The sequence below is a fragment of the Tamandua tetradactyla genome, chromosome 24 (assembly GCF_023851605.1).
Source record: "Tamandua tetradactyla isolate mTamTet1 chromosome 24, mTamTet1.pri, whole genome shotgun sequence".
Classification (NCBI taxonomy): Eukaryota; Metazoa; Chordata; class Mammalia; order Pilosa; family Myrmecophagidae; genus Tamandua; species Tamandua tetradactyla.
Genome location: NC_135350.1, coordinates 12,862,645 through 12,877,287, shown reverse-complemented (window position 1 = coordinate 12,877,287; position 14,643 = coordinate 12,862,645). Strand labels below are relative to the sequence as shown.

General features: G+C 37.5%; 1 protein-coding gene across 3 annotated transcripts in view; it reads left to right on the top strand.

The window, feature by feature from the left end:
• EGF (epidermal growth factor) overlaps nt 1–8,265 on the top strand; it is a 141,863-nt gene extending 133,598 nt beyond the window's left edge. For all 3 annotated transcript variants that reach the window (XM_077142552.1, XM_077142551.1, XM_077142553.1), the window contains 3 exons: nt 3,105–3,219; nt 5,873–5,954; nt 7,901–8,265. In XM_077142552.1, the coding sequence (XP_076998667.1) occupies nt 3,105–3,219; nt 5,873–5,954; nt 7,901–8,154 (451 nt within the window). In that variant the 3' untranslated portion in view covers nt 8,155–8,265. The remainder of the gene's footprint in view (nt 1–3,104; nt 3,220–5,872; nt 5,955–7,900) is intronic.
• The last annotated feature ends 6,378 nt before the right edge of the window (nt 8,266–14,643 follow it).

Here is a 14,643-nt window from a genome sequence, read left to right as displayed (position 1 = left end):
AGTAGGTGGTTCCAGTATCAATTTAAAAGTCTATAAATTTCTTTCTCACTTATACAGACAAGCCAGGGCTCCTGGTGGAAAATGGTGATGTGGCTACTAAAGTTAAAAGGTGCCCCTTGGCTCCATTTTTCCTGGTTACTCTCATCCCCTGCAAGCTGACATATTTGGTAGATGAATTTGTGATGTGTCTGGGTCTCCCTTCTCTGGTGGTGGCGCAAGTATTCTGTTCTCCAGTGGCTCTCTTCCCTGCGATAAGTACATTGTTGTGGCCTGACGGGACAGGTATACCTTGGGTTGGTTGGTGGGTGCCCTAGGGATGTTACCCTTTGTTGTTCTTTTTTGGCTGGTCCAATATGTCTCTGTCCAGTTAAACTTTGGCCAATGTCTGCTCCCAGCAAGATGGCTTGGTGTTTCATCTGCTTTTTCTGAAGTTAGTCTCAATTATTAAAGACCTTAAAAGTGATCTGAACTAATTGAGACGTTAGCATCCCTAATCCTTCTTCTAATTTCTGCAGTTTCTTCCATATGTTTGGAACATTTTGTCTAATAAAAATCATATTAATTAATCTCATATTGTCTGGATGGTCAGGATCCAGGTCAGTGTATTGTCTATATACCTCAAAGCTCCACTGAAGAAAAACCGAAGGGATTTCTTTTGGTCCCTGTTGGACTTCCTGACTTCCTTCAGGCTTTTTGACTTTGGATTTTTGTATTCCTGTTATGTACTTTTATAGTGATCTAGTTTAGCTCAGTCCCTCTGCTCTTTTGGGTCCAACAAGACTCATAGGAATGGCCTGAGCTCCTGGTACACACACTGGGATGTCAGGTTAGTGGTCATACAACCTATTGGCTTCCTGCCGGTCTTTTTCGAGAACCATTCTATGTTCTTCACCATAAGAGGAGGGTGTCTCAGAGGGCTGGAATATCTGCCATTGTAGAATTAAGAGTAGCAAAAATAGAAGTAAAGAGATTCTCCATTTTCTCAGGGCCACCCCTATACAAAGGCATGTTGTTTTTCCAATTATACAGCTCAGAAGTAGAGAAAGAAGAATGTACATAAATAAATCCCCTGAGGTTTCCTTGGTCACCTAGTCCAGCTGGAACTTGTCTAAGTGAGAATTGCCTTGCCCAGGATTGGATAATTCCCCCCACCCCCCATTAAATTGAGTGCCCTGACAAGTATGAGGTGGGGAGACCTTTCCTTCCTGACCAGATAGTGAAAGGGAGTCTGTATAAGAACTTGCTCTCCGGGGAAGAGTGCTGTCTTCCTCCCTGGCATAAGGAGGTGGGGGAGCCAAGGGAAGCTCTGTATACAATGGGGACCGGTCCTCATTGGAGCCAGAATCTGTCAGGACCCGTTTTGCTCAGGACAGATATTTCTCTGTTTCCCAATTTCACTTTTCCTGATTTTTCTCTTTTGAATCATGATATTATATCTTTTTTCCCCAAATGTTTATTTTGGCATAAGGCCATGAAGGGTTGAACATATAGAATTTCATCCCATTTCTCTTCCTGCTTACCAAATAGTTTTAGTTAATATAGTGTTATAACTAAGGGTCCCATTTTCTGGCCAATTTTCTCCAAACCCCAGTTTCTATTGAGGCCAGGCCATGCATGTTCAGAAAAATACCATCTTTTTCTTTTTCATTGGTTTATAACTAAACATAGTTATCTAAAGCACATTGAAGGAGCTGCAGCCATTTATGCTGTTGACATTTTCCGTAGTTATACTTTTCATTGTGCTGAGACAAAGTGTATCCAGAACTAAATGCAGTTAGACTTAGACTTGGTAGACAAAGACTCCATACCAGAAGGAGTTGTAAAACCAGATTCAGAACTTTGGAACCAGAATGTGAGTGCTTCAGTGACTCATCCTATAAGCCTGGAACCTATACCCGGTAACCAGACTGGACTAAAGTGGGACTTCAACCCACAATTTTAACAGCAATAACCAAAAAACCAGAACAGATGAACAGGTTTTGCAAAAAAAGTGGGCAGTACAACAAAATTAATCACCCAGAAGATGTCTGTATCTGAAACTGTTTCTCCTCTCAAAATGAAGCTGTGCCATAGGGATGACAATGCTGGTAGGAATTGGAAAAAGACCCGATCATTGAGTCTCTAGACTAAACTGGTCTAAGTGGCCACACAGGGTTGGCAGCTGGAAATCTCCATCCTGCAGGGGCCATGTAGTGTCAGGCAGGGGTCTCTAAGACTACCATCCCATATGGGTCACCAAATTGTTACTGCTCAAAGTGGGCTCATTGCCTGATGCACACAGAAGTCAATGCTGCGACACCAGGGTTTCGAAATAAGAAGAGTTTATTGTGAGTAGCTTGGCAAGGAGACAGGACACAAACCTCAGATCAGTCTTCCCAAGCAGAAAGGGCCTGGGAGTTTTATACCATTTGGGGAAGGTGGGCTTAAGGGAGAGGCTAAGGGTAGGGTGAGATGATGTGGGTTAAGGGACAGATAAAGCAAAGCATGTATAGTTCCAATCACCCTACTTCATGTGTTGCACATTAAAAAATGGCGGCTTAGCATGATCAGTGTGTGCGACTTTTACTGTCATAATTAGGTAAAGGTGACTTTAGGTCAGGGCTTCTCCTGACTGCATGTCCTAGTGGCTAGAGCTCCTTAGATGGCTAGAGCTGGTTTAAACCAGCTCTAGCAGGTGATACAATGGAAGAGAAAACAGTAAGTTTTTACTTGTGGTGAAGCAAGCTTCTTTTTTGGAATAAACATGGAGAGGTGGGAACTTAAACAAAGGAAATTGAAACTTCTGCAAACCAATAAGGGGTAGGGGGTGCTATTTCAGTGGAAAAGTAGCTTAATAGGTAGCAGTTTCATGACCTCTCCTGGCTTCATAGAACCTTGGAAAGAGTGAAACATCTTCTGAAAACTATTTTGAGTTCTGCAGAAGAGACCACCTTAAAAACTCAACGTTGTACACTTACTTTTCTTAATATCTCTTCTCTCCCACATTTTAAGTACCTAAATTTCAACAGCGAAAATAGTTGCCTCCAAACATCATTGAGTGGGCTGAGTTGTTTTTGTTTTGTTTTGTTTTGTTGAGATTGTCACAAAATTTGCCTTTATCACAGGTCTCAGAAGCTATTGAAAAATCCAAAGAATCCATATGAGGAGTCGAGCAGTGATGCAAATGATAGCAGGCCTGCTGACAGTGAGGCCGGGATGTCTTCTTGCCCCCAACCTTGGGTAATGGGACCAAAGCAGATGAAGCATGGAGTTGGCTTGATGTGAATCTCAGTTCAGTTTTCCCCATTCTTCACTGAGTTCGGAGAGACCAGAATCTCTTATAACTTCTGGCTTGTGTGAATGTTAACCAATACCACATCCACTGGGGAGGTTGTGGGTTGGGGAAGAGGGAGCAGTGTTCTAAATTAAGGTGGTCAAATGGGCTAAAATAATGGCATAATTTAATGGCACAAGAAATTTATGGAATCTTTTTTTAAATGTATCATATAAAATGTCTTTCCCAATTTTTTGTAGTCTCCTTTAGATGACTTCTTAAAAACCTTTAAGATTATGTTCCTAATTTTCTTAATATTTCTTCTTTTCCATACATAATCTCTAAACCTCAAGATAGTTGATAGATTTAGCAAATAAAAATACAGGATGCCAGTCAACTTCATACTTAACACTGAACATTCATGTTTAAATTCAAATTTAGCTGGGTATTCTGCATTTTATTTGGGAATCCACCTATTTTCCAAAAAACACAATAGGTGGGATGTTCAAGACTCCAGTAGTAATTCAAGTCAACTGCTTCAGTAAATCATTTTGGGACACTAGAGGGCAGATTTGGGACAAGTTAAACTCTCTTGAAACTTGGAATTTCTATTTCCAGAAATCTGTCAGAAAGAAATTGGCTTGTTCAGTGTATGCTGCTGATGTTATTTGTTGTGTATATTGTGGAAAGACGGGAATAAATGGCAGGCCTATGGGGGATTGAATCCTGTGGGTAAATAGGGAAGGGCTATTAGAGAGCGGTTAGGGAGCCCAAAGGCAATACTTAGGGTCCTTCCCTCATCATTTCTCCCACCACCCCAAATCCCACTTAATCCCACACCCCAAGAGAATAGCTTTCCTGTGGCTGAGCTTTTGACTAACAAGAGATCTATCTGTCCCTGCCTATTATAAGCATTCAGTACTTATATTTTTTGGTGAAGTTCCAGTGCTGAAATAAAACAGGACATGTGAGAGTTCTAGCCTTATATTTTCATTAATTGGCAGTTTAATCTTTGGCAAGTCACTTAATCTCTGCAGACCTCTTTTTCCTCTTCAGTACAACGAGGGGTTTGGATTAGATGATCAGTAAGATCCCTTCTGATTCCACAGATATCTTAAGTGTGTGATTCTGGGTGGATTTATAAATTACTCCAGTTGCACTTGTCAGTCTAACATGGTGTTTCATTCAGGTTTGGGGTAGCAAGTTTAATTCATTGTAACCACACTGGTATTTAAATTACAGGAGAGAAAGAATAACACAATCTGTATGCATCTCATTAAAAAAAAAATCAAAAACATTTGCTGCTGTCATAAGCAGCTTGCTGGTTCAGAGCTGTGTTAGCAGGCCTGGGGCTGCCGAGCTCAGTGCTCCCCAGCAGGCATAACTGTTGTAGACACCAACTGCTGCTGCAGATATCAGTGGAAGTGGGAAAGAGCTAGGCACCCAAACTAGGAAAAGAAGCAGCGGAAACAAATCTGGTTCTATCAGCTGCCTTCCCCATCTCAGCACAGAATTCTGGAATCTATGTACTTTCGGCAGAGACACAAGGTTGGAACATTTATAATGCAGAGGGCTGGTTTCTGACCTGAGTAAGAATGGGCAGGTGCCCTGAAAGAGCAGGTCCTGTATTAACTTTGCAATAAATTGCTACAGGGAGACCAATAATGAGGAAGAGATGAAGGGTAATTAGTTTTGTGGAAAATAAAATAAGAACACATATTCAGGGTATTCACCCTTCCATTACCTAAAGTCATCTCCCTTTTCCCTAAGGAGCTCTCTACTCTTCCTTCCTACAATTTCCTCAAAGAGAAACATGCCAAGGAGATACTTACTTTCTAATCCTTTTTCCTCATGATAGGTGGTATTTTTGGGCTGTGGACTCCGACTGGTGGGGGCCCCATTTCTGAATTTATGGAGTCAAATCAGCCAAACCCTTGGGGCCAAACCCTCTTCAGGGTTCCTGATTGACAGAAGTGGACTCCACCAAACTGTGTCCTATATCCTGGAACATGGGGTCCTGCTTTTCTACTCTTTTATCACTGTTCTATTTTTAGGCCTAATTTATTTAGCGTGAATGAGAGCCAGGGAATTCCAGTCAGCCTATGTAGGTGCCCAATCAATTTTGGACAATACAGCTAATGAGAAAAGCAATCATTTTGTTGACTAAATTTTGTTATTTTAAATTAAATAAATTTTGTTATTTTCTGGGCCTGCCTTTTAGAATACTGGTTCCTAAACTGTTCAGCCATGAAGACTCTTTTTTACATTTAAAACATTTTTAAGGACCCTTTGCAAAATAGTAGTTACACTATTAGTATTCATTAATGACCCCAAATTACTCAGATCTTGGTAACACGTTTAGGTGAATTTTGTTAACCAAATATATACAGTTGTATATATTTAGAAAGTTGCAGCACAGAGACACATACACACAGACACACACACACACATATATATATGAGACTGAATCTTTCAGTGGCCAGAGAGATAAATTTGACAGGCCATTTTCTTTCACCTCCCATAGTACGAATATGATGAAGCCATAGATTTGATTTAATGTATGCAGAGATAATTTGCGAATTATAACAATACCCTCTCTCTCCCTTTTGTTCACTGCAGTTTGTGGTTATAAAGGAACATGAAGCCATCAGGGATGGCAGTGAACCTGGGGCCCTCAGAGATGGCCAAGCAGCAGATGTTGGTCAGTTTTCTTGCCTAGATCCTGGTGAATGATTATCCTGACCTGGGTCCTGAATCTTTTCCTGTGAAAACTATCATCTAATCACAGAAATGATGAGTTAAATTTTATACACCAAATGAACAACTGAGTCGTATTGGAATGACATAGAGCTTTAGAGAAATAAATTTGACTGGATTCCTGTCTTATGTGTGATCAGCAGGTTGACCCCAACTCTCATTGCATAGCAGTCAGCAAGATCAACTTGAGCAGCACACAATGAATGACTCCTTGTTTTGAATTAGGTTGGGTTCTGAGGTCACTCTTGGGGTTTGGGCTCTACATCAGAAGTTGTGGGTATAGTTCCAGTGAAATTGGAAATAACTCCAAGAAAATGTATTTCATATTCTAGTAGAAGGGTTCCTGTGAATTTAAGTTGATCCTGGGGTATCCTGGGGATTTGGAAGTATTCAAGTAATATTAGGGTCTAGATCTCAGCCAGATATCTGGCTGACTATAATATCCAACTGTCACTGGGGGAGGAGTCATAAAATCAACCCACGTTCTCAGACTGTTCTGGAACCCAATCTACTTTGGGTAGAGATGGAGTCAGAGGCTCTTTGACACAATACTTTTACCAAGAATTGTATTAAAATAATCTTCCTTGGACATGGATGTCAGATATCACATTTCTCCTTCACAATGTGGAGGACACTGTGAAATGTGATTTTGTACCATAAACCTTTAGAGAGGCTCAGAGAAACATTGAGCCAACAAAAATAGTTCCCCTGCTAAAGAAAAAGGCCTTAGCTCCACTTATATTTTCTGATATTTACCTTTCATAAATATTCTTATTATCATATCCTCCTTCTCAGATTTCTTGGTGGAGAAAGCATAGGCTTCTTGTTTTAGAAGACTCATTCAGAGTCCCCTCGCCCCCCCCCCCAAGCATATGTTGCCATGTAAGCCAAAATACTGAATTCGGCAGATCTTTATTGCCTATTTTGAGGAAAGTCCTTGATGCAAAGCTACCCTTAAGAATCAAATATTAAGACTACAATAAATGATATACATTGCTGCCGTTGTTGACTAAATAATGAAAACATTTGAATTTTTGAAAGTTGCCTGGAGTTTTGTTGCTATTGAGAGCAATGGTAGAAAGTAATATAAAATATTGAAAATCTTATAGCTATATACTACTTTTCCTTGAGGAATTAAAGGCACATAATTTTTCTACATAGGTAATCTACTTCAGTGGTACATATAATTTTTCAAGCCAATTAGTGGCATAATGACTTGATGAGAATGTGGTTAAATTCAGAAAAAAACAAGTATTCATTATAGTTAGTTGAGTACTCAGGAATAAATTAGAATATCTCACATTTTTGCTTTCTCTATTGCAAACATTTTGACCTATTCTTTATGGCTCACTTACATATTCAACCCCAATATCAGTGATCATGCCCTCAATCATGTCAGACTGTCTCATAAATATCTACCTTTAGTCGGGTGGTAAAAGTGAACATAGGGGATGGGAACAGGTGGTAGCGTGGAGACAATTCATTCTCTGCTCCTGGAAAACTCATTAAAACATGGAGTATAATAATGGTGGTTCCACAGAACCATCTTCGTCGACCTCAGCAGGCATCACTTGGTGCGGTTAGATACAGAGCACCATTCCAGGGGGTGAGAACAGATGTCTGGGAAAAATGTGACTTCTTTTCTCAAGTCATGGTCCAGATGGGGAGCTAGGAAGCTAAAGAGTAATGACAGGTTGCATAGTCTTTTGAATCATCTCAACCCACCAAACTTTTTAATTAAAAAAAAAAATTAGGTCTAGAATGGTTAGAGAATGGGTTTATTTTGTGTCTCATGTTTCAGATCTATTCTCCAACCACTACTATTAGGGTCTCCCCTCCTAGGCATTGCAAGTCATGTGAATACTGAAATTTCTTTACTCTTTTGTGTAGGGTCATCACAATCAAAATCATGGAGGAAGGAACCCCAGATGTATGGAATGGGCATGGAACAAGGCTGTTGGATTCCATCATCCAGGGATAAAGGCTCTGGTTTCCAGGAAATGGAGCAAGGCTTTCATCCACTCTCCAGTAGAGCACAGCCCATTACTATGGGGGTTGAGAAGCCCCCTTCTCACCTGCCAGTCAATCCATTATGGCAACAAAGAGCCCCAAATAGACCACATCAAGTGGAGCAGACTCAGTGAAAAACTGGAATTAAGAGGAAGGTCAAGAAGAATGAAATATATCAATACTCAGTATATTTCCTCTCAAAAAGTAGAGGAAACATGCAGATGCTGCTTCCACAGACATCTCCACATATAATCACTTAGCATCCTGGAGACAAACATATAGGTGTGCTTTTGTATCTATCTTCCAGCAGTGCCGCCCAGATTTTCAAATAAGGGAAATGAGGAGAATCACTAGATAACTCATTAGAAACCAAAGCTAGGACCATAGTGCTTTGATAACTGTGTTATCTTCAATAGTCAATATAGATAGATTTTTGTTTTCCTGATAGCCCCAAAGAAATCTGGGGCTAAGGCAGGCAATCACCATGGTTTGATCAGTTCTAAAGTAAATTATTATATCTGGACAGAACATTTAGATCAATCTCATTAAAGGGTTAGAATATGAAAATTATTGTTAGGATAACTTGCAGGCATTTAACTGATTGTTAGTATGGTCCATGCTGGTATGAATTGTGATAAATTAATGAAAAGATGTGGTAACTTAGAACTTGATTTCTTCAGAATGAAGTGGCTCATTTTTTCTATTTTCAAATCTGTGGATGAAAAATTTAATTCTTAAAACATTACCCAAGAGTCTCAGTGTTTCTCAATCATTACTATTCTTTCCCCATACAGATTTTTTTTCCCAATGAAAATGATAAAACCCACCCTTTGTGTGTTTGCACAGAATTTTACTTTTCTTTTTAATGTGGAATTGTAAGCAAATTACCTGATTGCTTTTCATTATGGACAGTGATCAAGGTCTTCTAATTATTTAAATAAAATCACAGTAAAACAAACATTTTATGGTACATCTGACTAAATAATTATAATCTTAGTGGGCATTAGAATTGAACCAAAGTGATTTTCCAAGCTTGCTGTTGTTATTCTGTTAAAAAAATTTTTTTTGAAACCAACCTCTCTTTTTATACTATATAAGGTAAAATTTTACATGATGTTCTAATTTAAAGTCCATCTTGCAGTCAAGGAATTGTTACTACAGGTAGCGCAACTGATTCATTAAACTTTGGATTGTTTGGGACTTATGATTATTGAATTTGTGCTTTAACTAGTCCCTCTGCTTACCTGTATCTTTCTTTTCTTTTCAACATCTTGGACTTTGGCTATATGAGTCAGAATAAAAAGAAATTGAAACATGAGTGGGTACAATAAGCACGCACAAATTTTGGTAAAAATTTGAGGGTAGTGAGGATAACTTGAGGTTTGTGAATAATAATTCAATATGCCTCCCTTCTCCAGTTAAGATTTTTCTATGCTCAATATTGTCTCAACTGAAGTTGATATCCTTGAGGATCGAAGACCCATATTTTATTTCTGATGAGTGAACTGACCTCAGAAAAAATAGTAACCATAATTCTCTCTAAGTTTTTCGTTCTCTAAGTGTGTTTTTTTCTTCTTCCAAAAGTGAGAATTTTTAAAGCTTAAAGGGTTTATTTAGATTGTATTTTTGTGTTTTAGCACCTCTTTATTTTAATGTTTCAACAATCACCAAAGAAGTGTCATGAGACCATAAAAGCTATATCATATCATCATCCTTGAATCAGGAAAACAATCCTTGTTTCCCCTGAGCTTTTCACTGAATCTGATGTCTCAGAAACTGGGTGTATGACAAGTCCTTGACTAGACTGATCTTGCCAGCACCCCAGGTCGGATTATATGAAACATTCTCAGTGCACTTTAGTCAACAAGTCACCCTGAAGATGTGACTTCCTTCCTTGTAGCTCCATGCCTCTTTTGAAAATATCCTCCTTTCATTAAATGTCCACATTTTAGAAAGAGCACCTGCGTCTAAGATGTTTGATTTGCATTTTTTCCAGACTGAATATTTTTATTTCCTACCTCTCAAGGTCTTATTGTGCTTATTATGCCTGATTGTGATCCTATTTGACTAAATGTCACCTACTGTGTATGAAATGAGCATTCTGCCTTCTTTTCTAGGCACTTAATTAAGTACACTATATTCTTATGAAGCCAGATGGATCCAGTTCCCCCTTTTAATCTCAATTTCTACCTATTATATTTTTCATGAGAATAAATGATTATTGAGCAATAATTGAAAATGTGGTAAAAGCTCTAACTAATAAATCCCTGGAAAACAAAACATAATGTAGAACCACAAAAAAGTTGGAAGAAATGACAAACATCCAGTCAATTTAAATGATGGTGACAGGCAAGATTTTGTTTTGTTTTGTTGTACTTTCATTTTCTTCTTTTTTGGAAGTTCTTTAGTGGGAAACCCTTCTCAGCATTGTTTCCTTTTGGATTCTTCAACTCCAGCCATGTCTGAAGCAGAGTACTCTCTTGTTTGGATATTGAGGGTATCTGTAGCTACTTGCCATATGCCAGCAACAAAGTAGTTGAATAGGAAAATATGTACTGTACATATCTTAGGTTCTGACATGGTTCAGTTTCTATTTTTTGTAGGCCAGAAGAAATATTAAGGTGTGCCATACTCAACAATTAAACCTTTAGGATGCACTCTAAGTGATGCATTGTAAACCCCAGGTTAATGCCTGAATATGTGGATTTTCTTTTTCATTTATTTCATTCATTACCAAGATAATGAAAATATAACAAGATATTACCAAAATCTTCAGAGTCTTTTGCATAGTGGCTCAAACACTTGCACCTCAGTTTCTTCAGCTCTAAAATAGGGTGTGGTTTGTGTGGAACGGCTTAAAGTAACAAAAAGCACCAATAAAAACATAAGGTGATTTTGGTACAAATGAGGTATCAAGATGCTCAAGACCTTCCCAATCTAAACACTAAATTTTCTTTTAACTATTTCAGATAGCAATCTTTCTATACAATCATATAAGATATGATGAGCACAATTACACATTTTCTTAATGAGAGCTTCATTACACATCAACCATAGTAAGTTTGATCAGAACTCCTTTGCTTCATATTAAAGGTCCTCAGACTTCTGGAACTTGGGTCCAAATATTTTAAGCTATCATGTTTATTAATTTTCTTGTGGCATTTCAAGGTGTCAATTCTCATGATTCTGTCAAGCACCTTCCACAGAAGCTCCTCTTCACCTTTTGTGTTGCTCTGCTTTGTGAACTTGGTGTTCAACAAAGCAAATAACCATTGAAAGTAATGTGTGAATAAATGTATTTTGAAGGACAGCTAAAGAATATTTCCTGAGTAAAATTACATAAGCTTTAACCCTTAGGCTGTTGGCATATTGCATCCTTTCCTTCCTTTCTTCCTTCTTCCTTCCTTCCTTCCTTCCTTCCTTCCTTCCTTCCTTCCTTCCTTCCTTCCTTCCTTCCTTCCTTCCTTCCTTCTCCCTTCCTCCCTCCCTCCCTCCCTTCCTCCCTTCCTTCCTTCCTCCCTTCCTCCCTCCCTCCCTGCCTCCCTCCCTCCCTCCCTTCCTCCCTTCCTTCCTTCCTTCCTTCCTCTTTCCTTCCTACCTACCGTCTGGTTTTAAGCTGCATTCTGGAGAGATTCCAGAATACAGATAGATTGATTCCAAATAGACAAAGTGGCATTGCTGTATATTTAATAGCAATAAATAAAGTAGTGATTAAAAGGATCATCTTCTGAAGTCAACAGAACTGTATTTGAATCCCATTGTGTTACTTACCAGCTTTATTATCTTATTCAAGCTATCTGATATCCCTAAGATTCAATTTCCTATTCTGTAAAATAAAGAGAATAAATAACATTACCCCTGTTATAGAATTGGTGTGAGCTGTAAATGAAAAATGTATGCAGAATGCTTAACATAAAATCAAGTGGTAGTTGTTATTATTATTTTTATTATTATTGCCACTTTGTCTTAGTTTCCACACTGCTATGACAAATACTACAGAGTGAACTGGCTTAACAATAAGAATTTTTTGGCTCACAGTTTCAGAGACTAGAAGGCTTGCTTCCTTCCAGAGTCGGGAGCTTTCTGGCTGGACAGCAATCCTTGGGTTCCTTGGCCTTCCTACCACACAGTGATGTCCTCTCTTTCCTCTTCTGGGTTCCTGGTGACTCCATTTCTGGCTTCTCCCTGTGGCTTTCTCTTCTGTAAGGCCTCCAGTAATACATTCAGACCCATCCAATTCATTTGGCCACACTATAACCAAAAATAACATCTCCCAAAATTCCTATTTACAATGGATTCATACCTATAGGAATGGATTAAGATTAAGGACATGTTCTTTTTGTTTTCTGGGATACATAAGTCAATATACTGTGTACGTCTTGAGACCATTGTTTTAATAGTATTAGCTAACACTGTGGTAATTGTACTGCTTCTAATCCAGGCAAGTGGCACATGAAGAGAGAGCAAAGTGTAGATCAAAATTCTAAGAGACATTAAGCACAAATGTCAAGACAGATCAAATATTCAAATTCATTTTTCATTAAAAATGATGACCTTGGACATAGCTTTTGAATACATTGGTTATTTCTTCATCAATCTTTATGCATTAGAAATAGAGAAGCTGTGAAAACATTAGCGAATGACTATATGAGAAAGTATGAGATAACATTGTACATTTATTTTTAGCTAGATTTATTTTTGCCTAGTGTTTTGTTTTATAATTGTCTTTTTTCTTTTTTTTTTTTGGAACAGGTAATTCATAACCAAAAGAGGTGCGTGAGAAATCATCTTAAGGCTTTTACTAAAAGCCTCAGTTCACCACCATAACTCAAATAGCAAACACCCCATGTGTTATGAAAATACCCCTCTAACTATGTATGCTAGTAAGACATTTCTCTTGATATTTTTTTTTGCTGCTGCTAAGTCAACTGGAAAAGCACTGTGGAATATATACATTAGTTTTAAGTATTTGTTCATTTGTTCTGGGAACAGCAGTACAAAAGACATAGGCAGTGGTTTCTCATAATATGTAAAAATATATGTTATTAGGGTTTTAGAACTACTTGGTCCCTGTCAACAGCAACTTTCTAAAATGTTTCACTACCATCACTCATTTTATTAGTATAAACTGCCTCAGTTTATTGAGGGTATCTGTAGCTACTAGCCATATGCCAGCAACAAAGTAGTTGAATAGGAAAATATGTAATGTACATATCTTAGGTTCTGACATGGTTCAGTTTCCATTTTTTGTAGGCCAGAAGAAATATTAAGGTGTGCCATACTCAACAATTAAATCTTTAGGATATAATTTAAGTGATGCACTGTAAACCCCAGGTTAATGCCTGAATATGTGGATTTTCTTTTTCGCCTATTTCATCCATGAAGGGCCACCTGAAGAGCCCTTGACTAGGCTATGATGGGCCTTTAAAACTTCTATCTACATTTCATTTACAGTTTTCCTAATCCTATGGATTTGGGTGGATGGTAGTTTGCATTGTGGTCTAAAAAGTCTGTCTCTGTGGAATTAAAACTTTTCCTCAGAGTTCTATCTTATATTTGCATTGTACTTATAATTTGTAAAAGATATTTATGTTCACGATCTTATTTGACCTCATTGATTCTCATAACTACACTATGAAGTTGATAGAGTAATCTTCTCATTAACTCACTCTTAAAAAAAGGTTGCATTCAAAACTGAGGAAAGGTGAGGATGACAGTAAAATATACTACTAGAGATAAACAAAATTACTTCTTAATGATAAGGGTTCAATCCATAGAGATAATAATTCTAAAATGATATGCTTTTAATAACTAGTCTCAAATAAATAAAGCAAAAATTGAATGAATTACAAGAAGTAATTAACAAAAATGCCATCTCAGTGAGAAACTTTGCCACACAACCCTTGATGATTGATAAAACTAGGAGACAAAAACGTTAGTAAAGATATAGAAGACTTGGAAGTACAGTTACTGAAATTGGATATTGCACATAGAAATTCATGAAAATTGATATATGCTAGGCCATAAAATATTGTTTCAACAAGTTTCACAGATTGGTATGATACAGACCACATTCTCTTACCTTAATGAAACTGAGTTAGAATAAATAATAGAGAGATAATCATAATATTTGGCAATGACCAAAAAAATTTCTGAAAATTTGCGGCTCAAAGAAGAAATCTTAATGGATATCAGAAATTACATAAAACTGAACATTATGAAAAGTCTATATACCACAATTTATGGAATATGACCAAAGTGGTATTTATAGAAAATTTTATAGCTTTACATCCTTATATTAAAGAATAAAGACAAAATTAATGAGTTAAGAAGCACCAACTGAAGAAGTTAAAAAAGCGAAATCAGAACGCTTTCAAAGAAAATATAAAGATAACGTAACTATAAGAGCAGACATTAACGAATAGAAAAAATATGAGAGGATCAAAAGAGCCAAAAGCTGGTTGTTTGAAAAAAGTTTAATGAAATAGACAAATATCTGACAAGATTAATCAAGGGAAAAAGAGAATGGACAACTATATAGTATTATGAATATAAAGGTCATAAAACTACAGGAGTGGCAGCACTTTAAAAAATAGAATACTATGAATAATTTTATGACAACA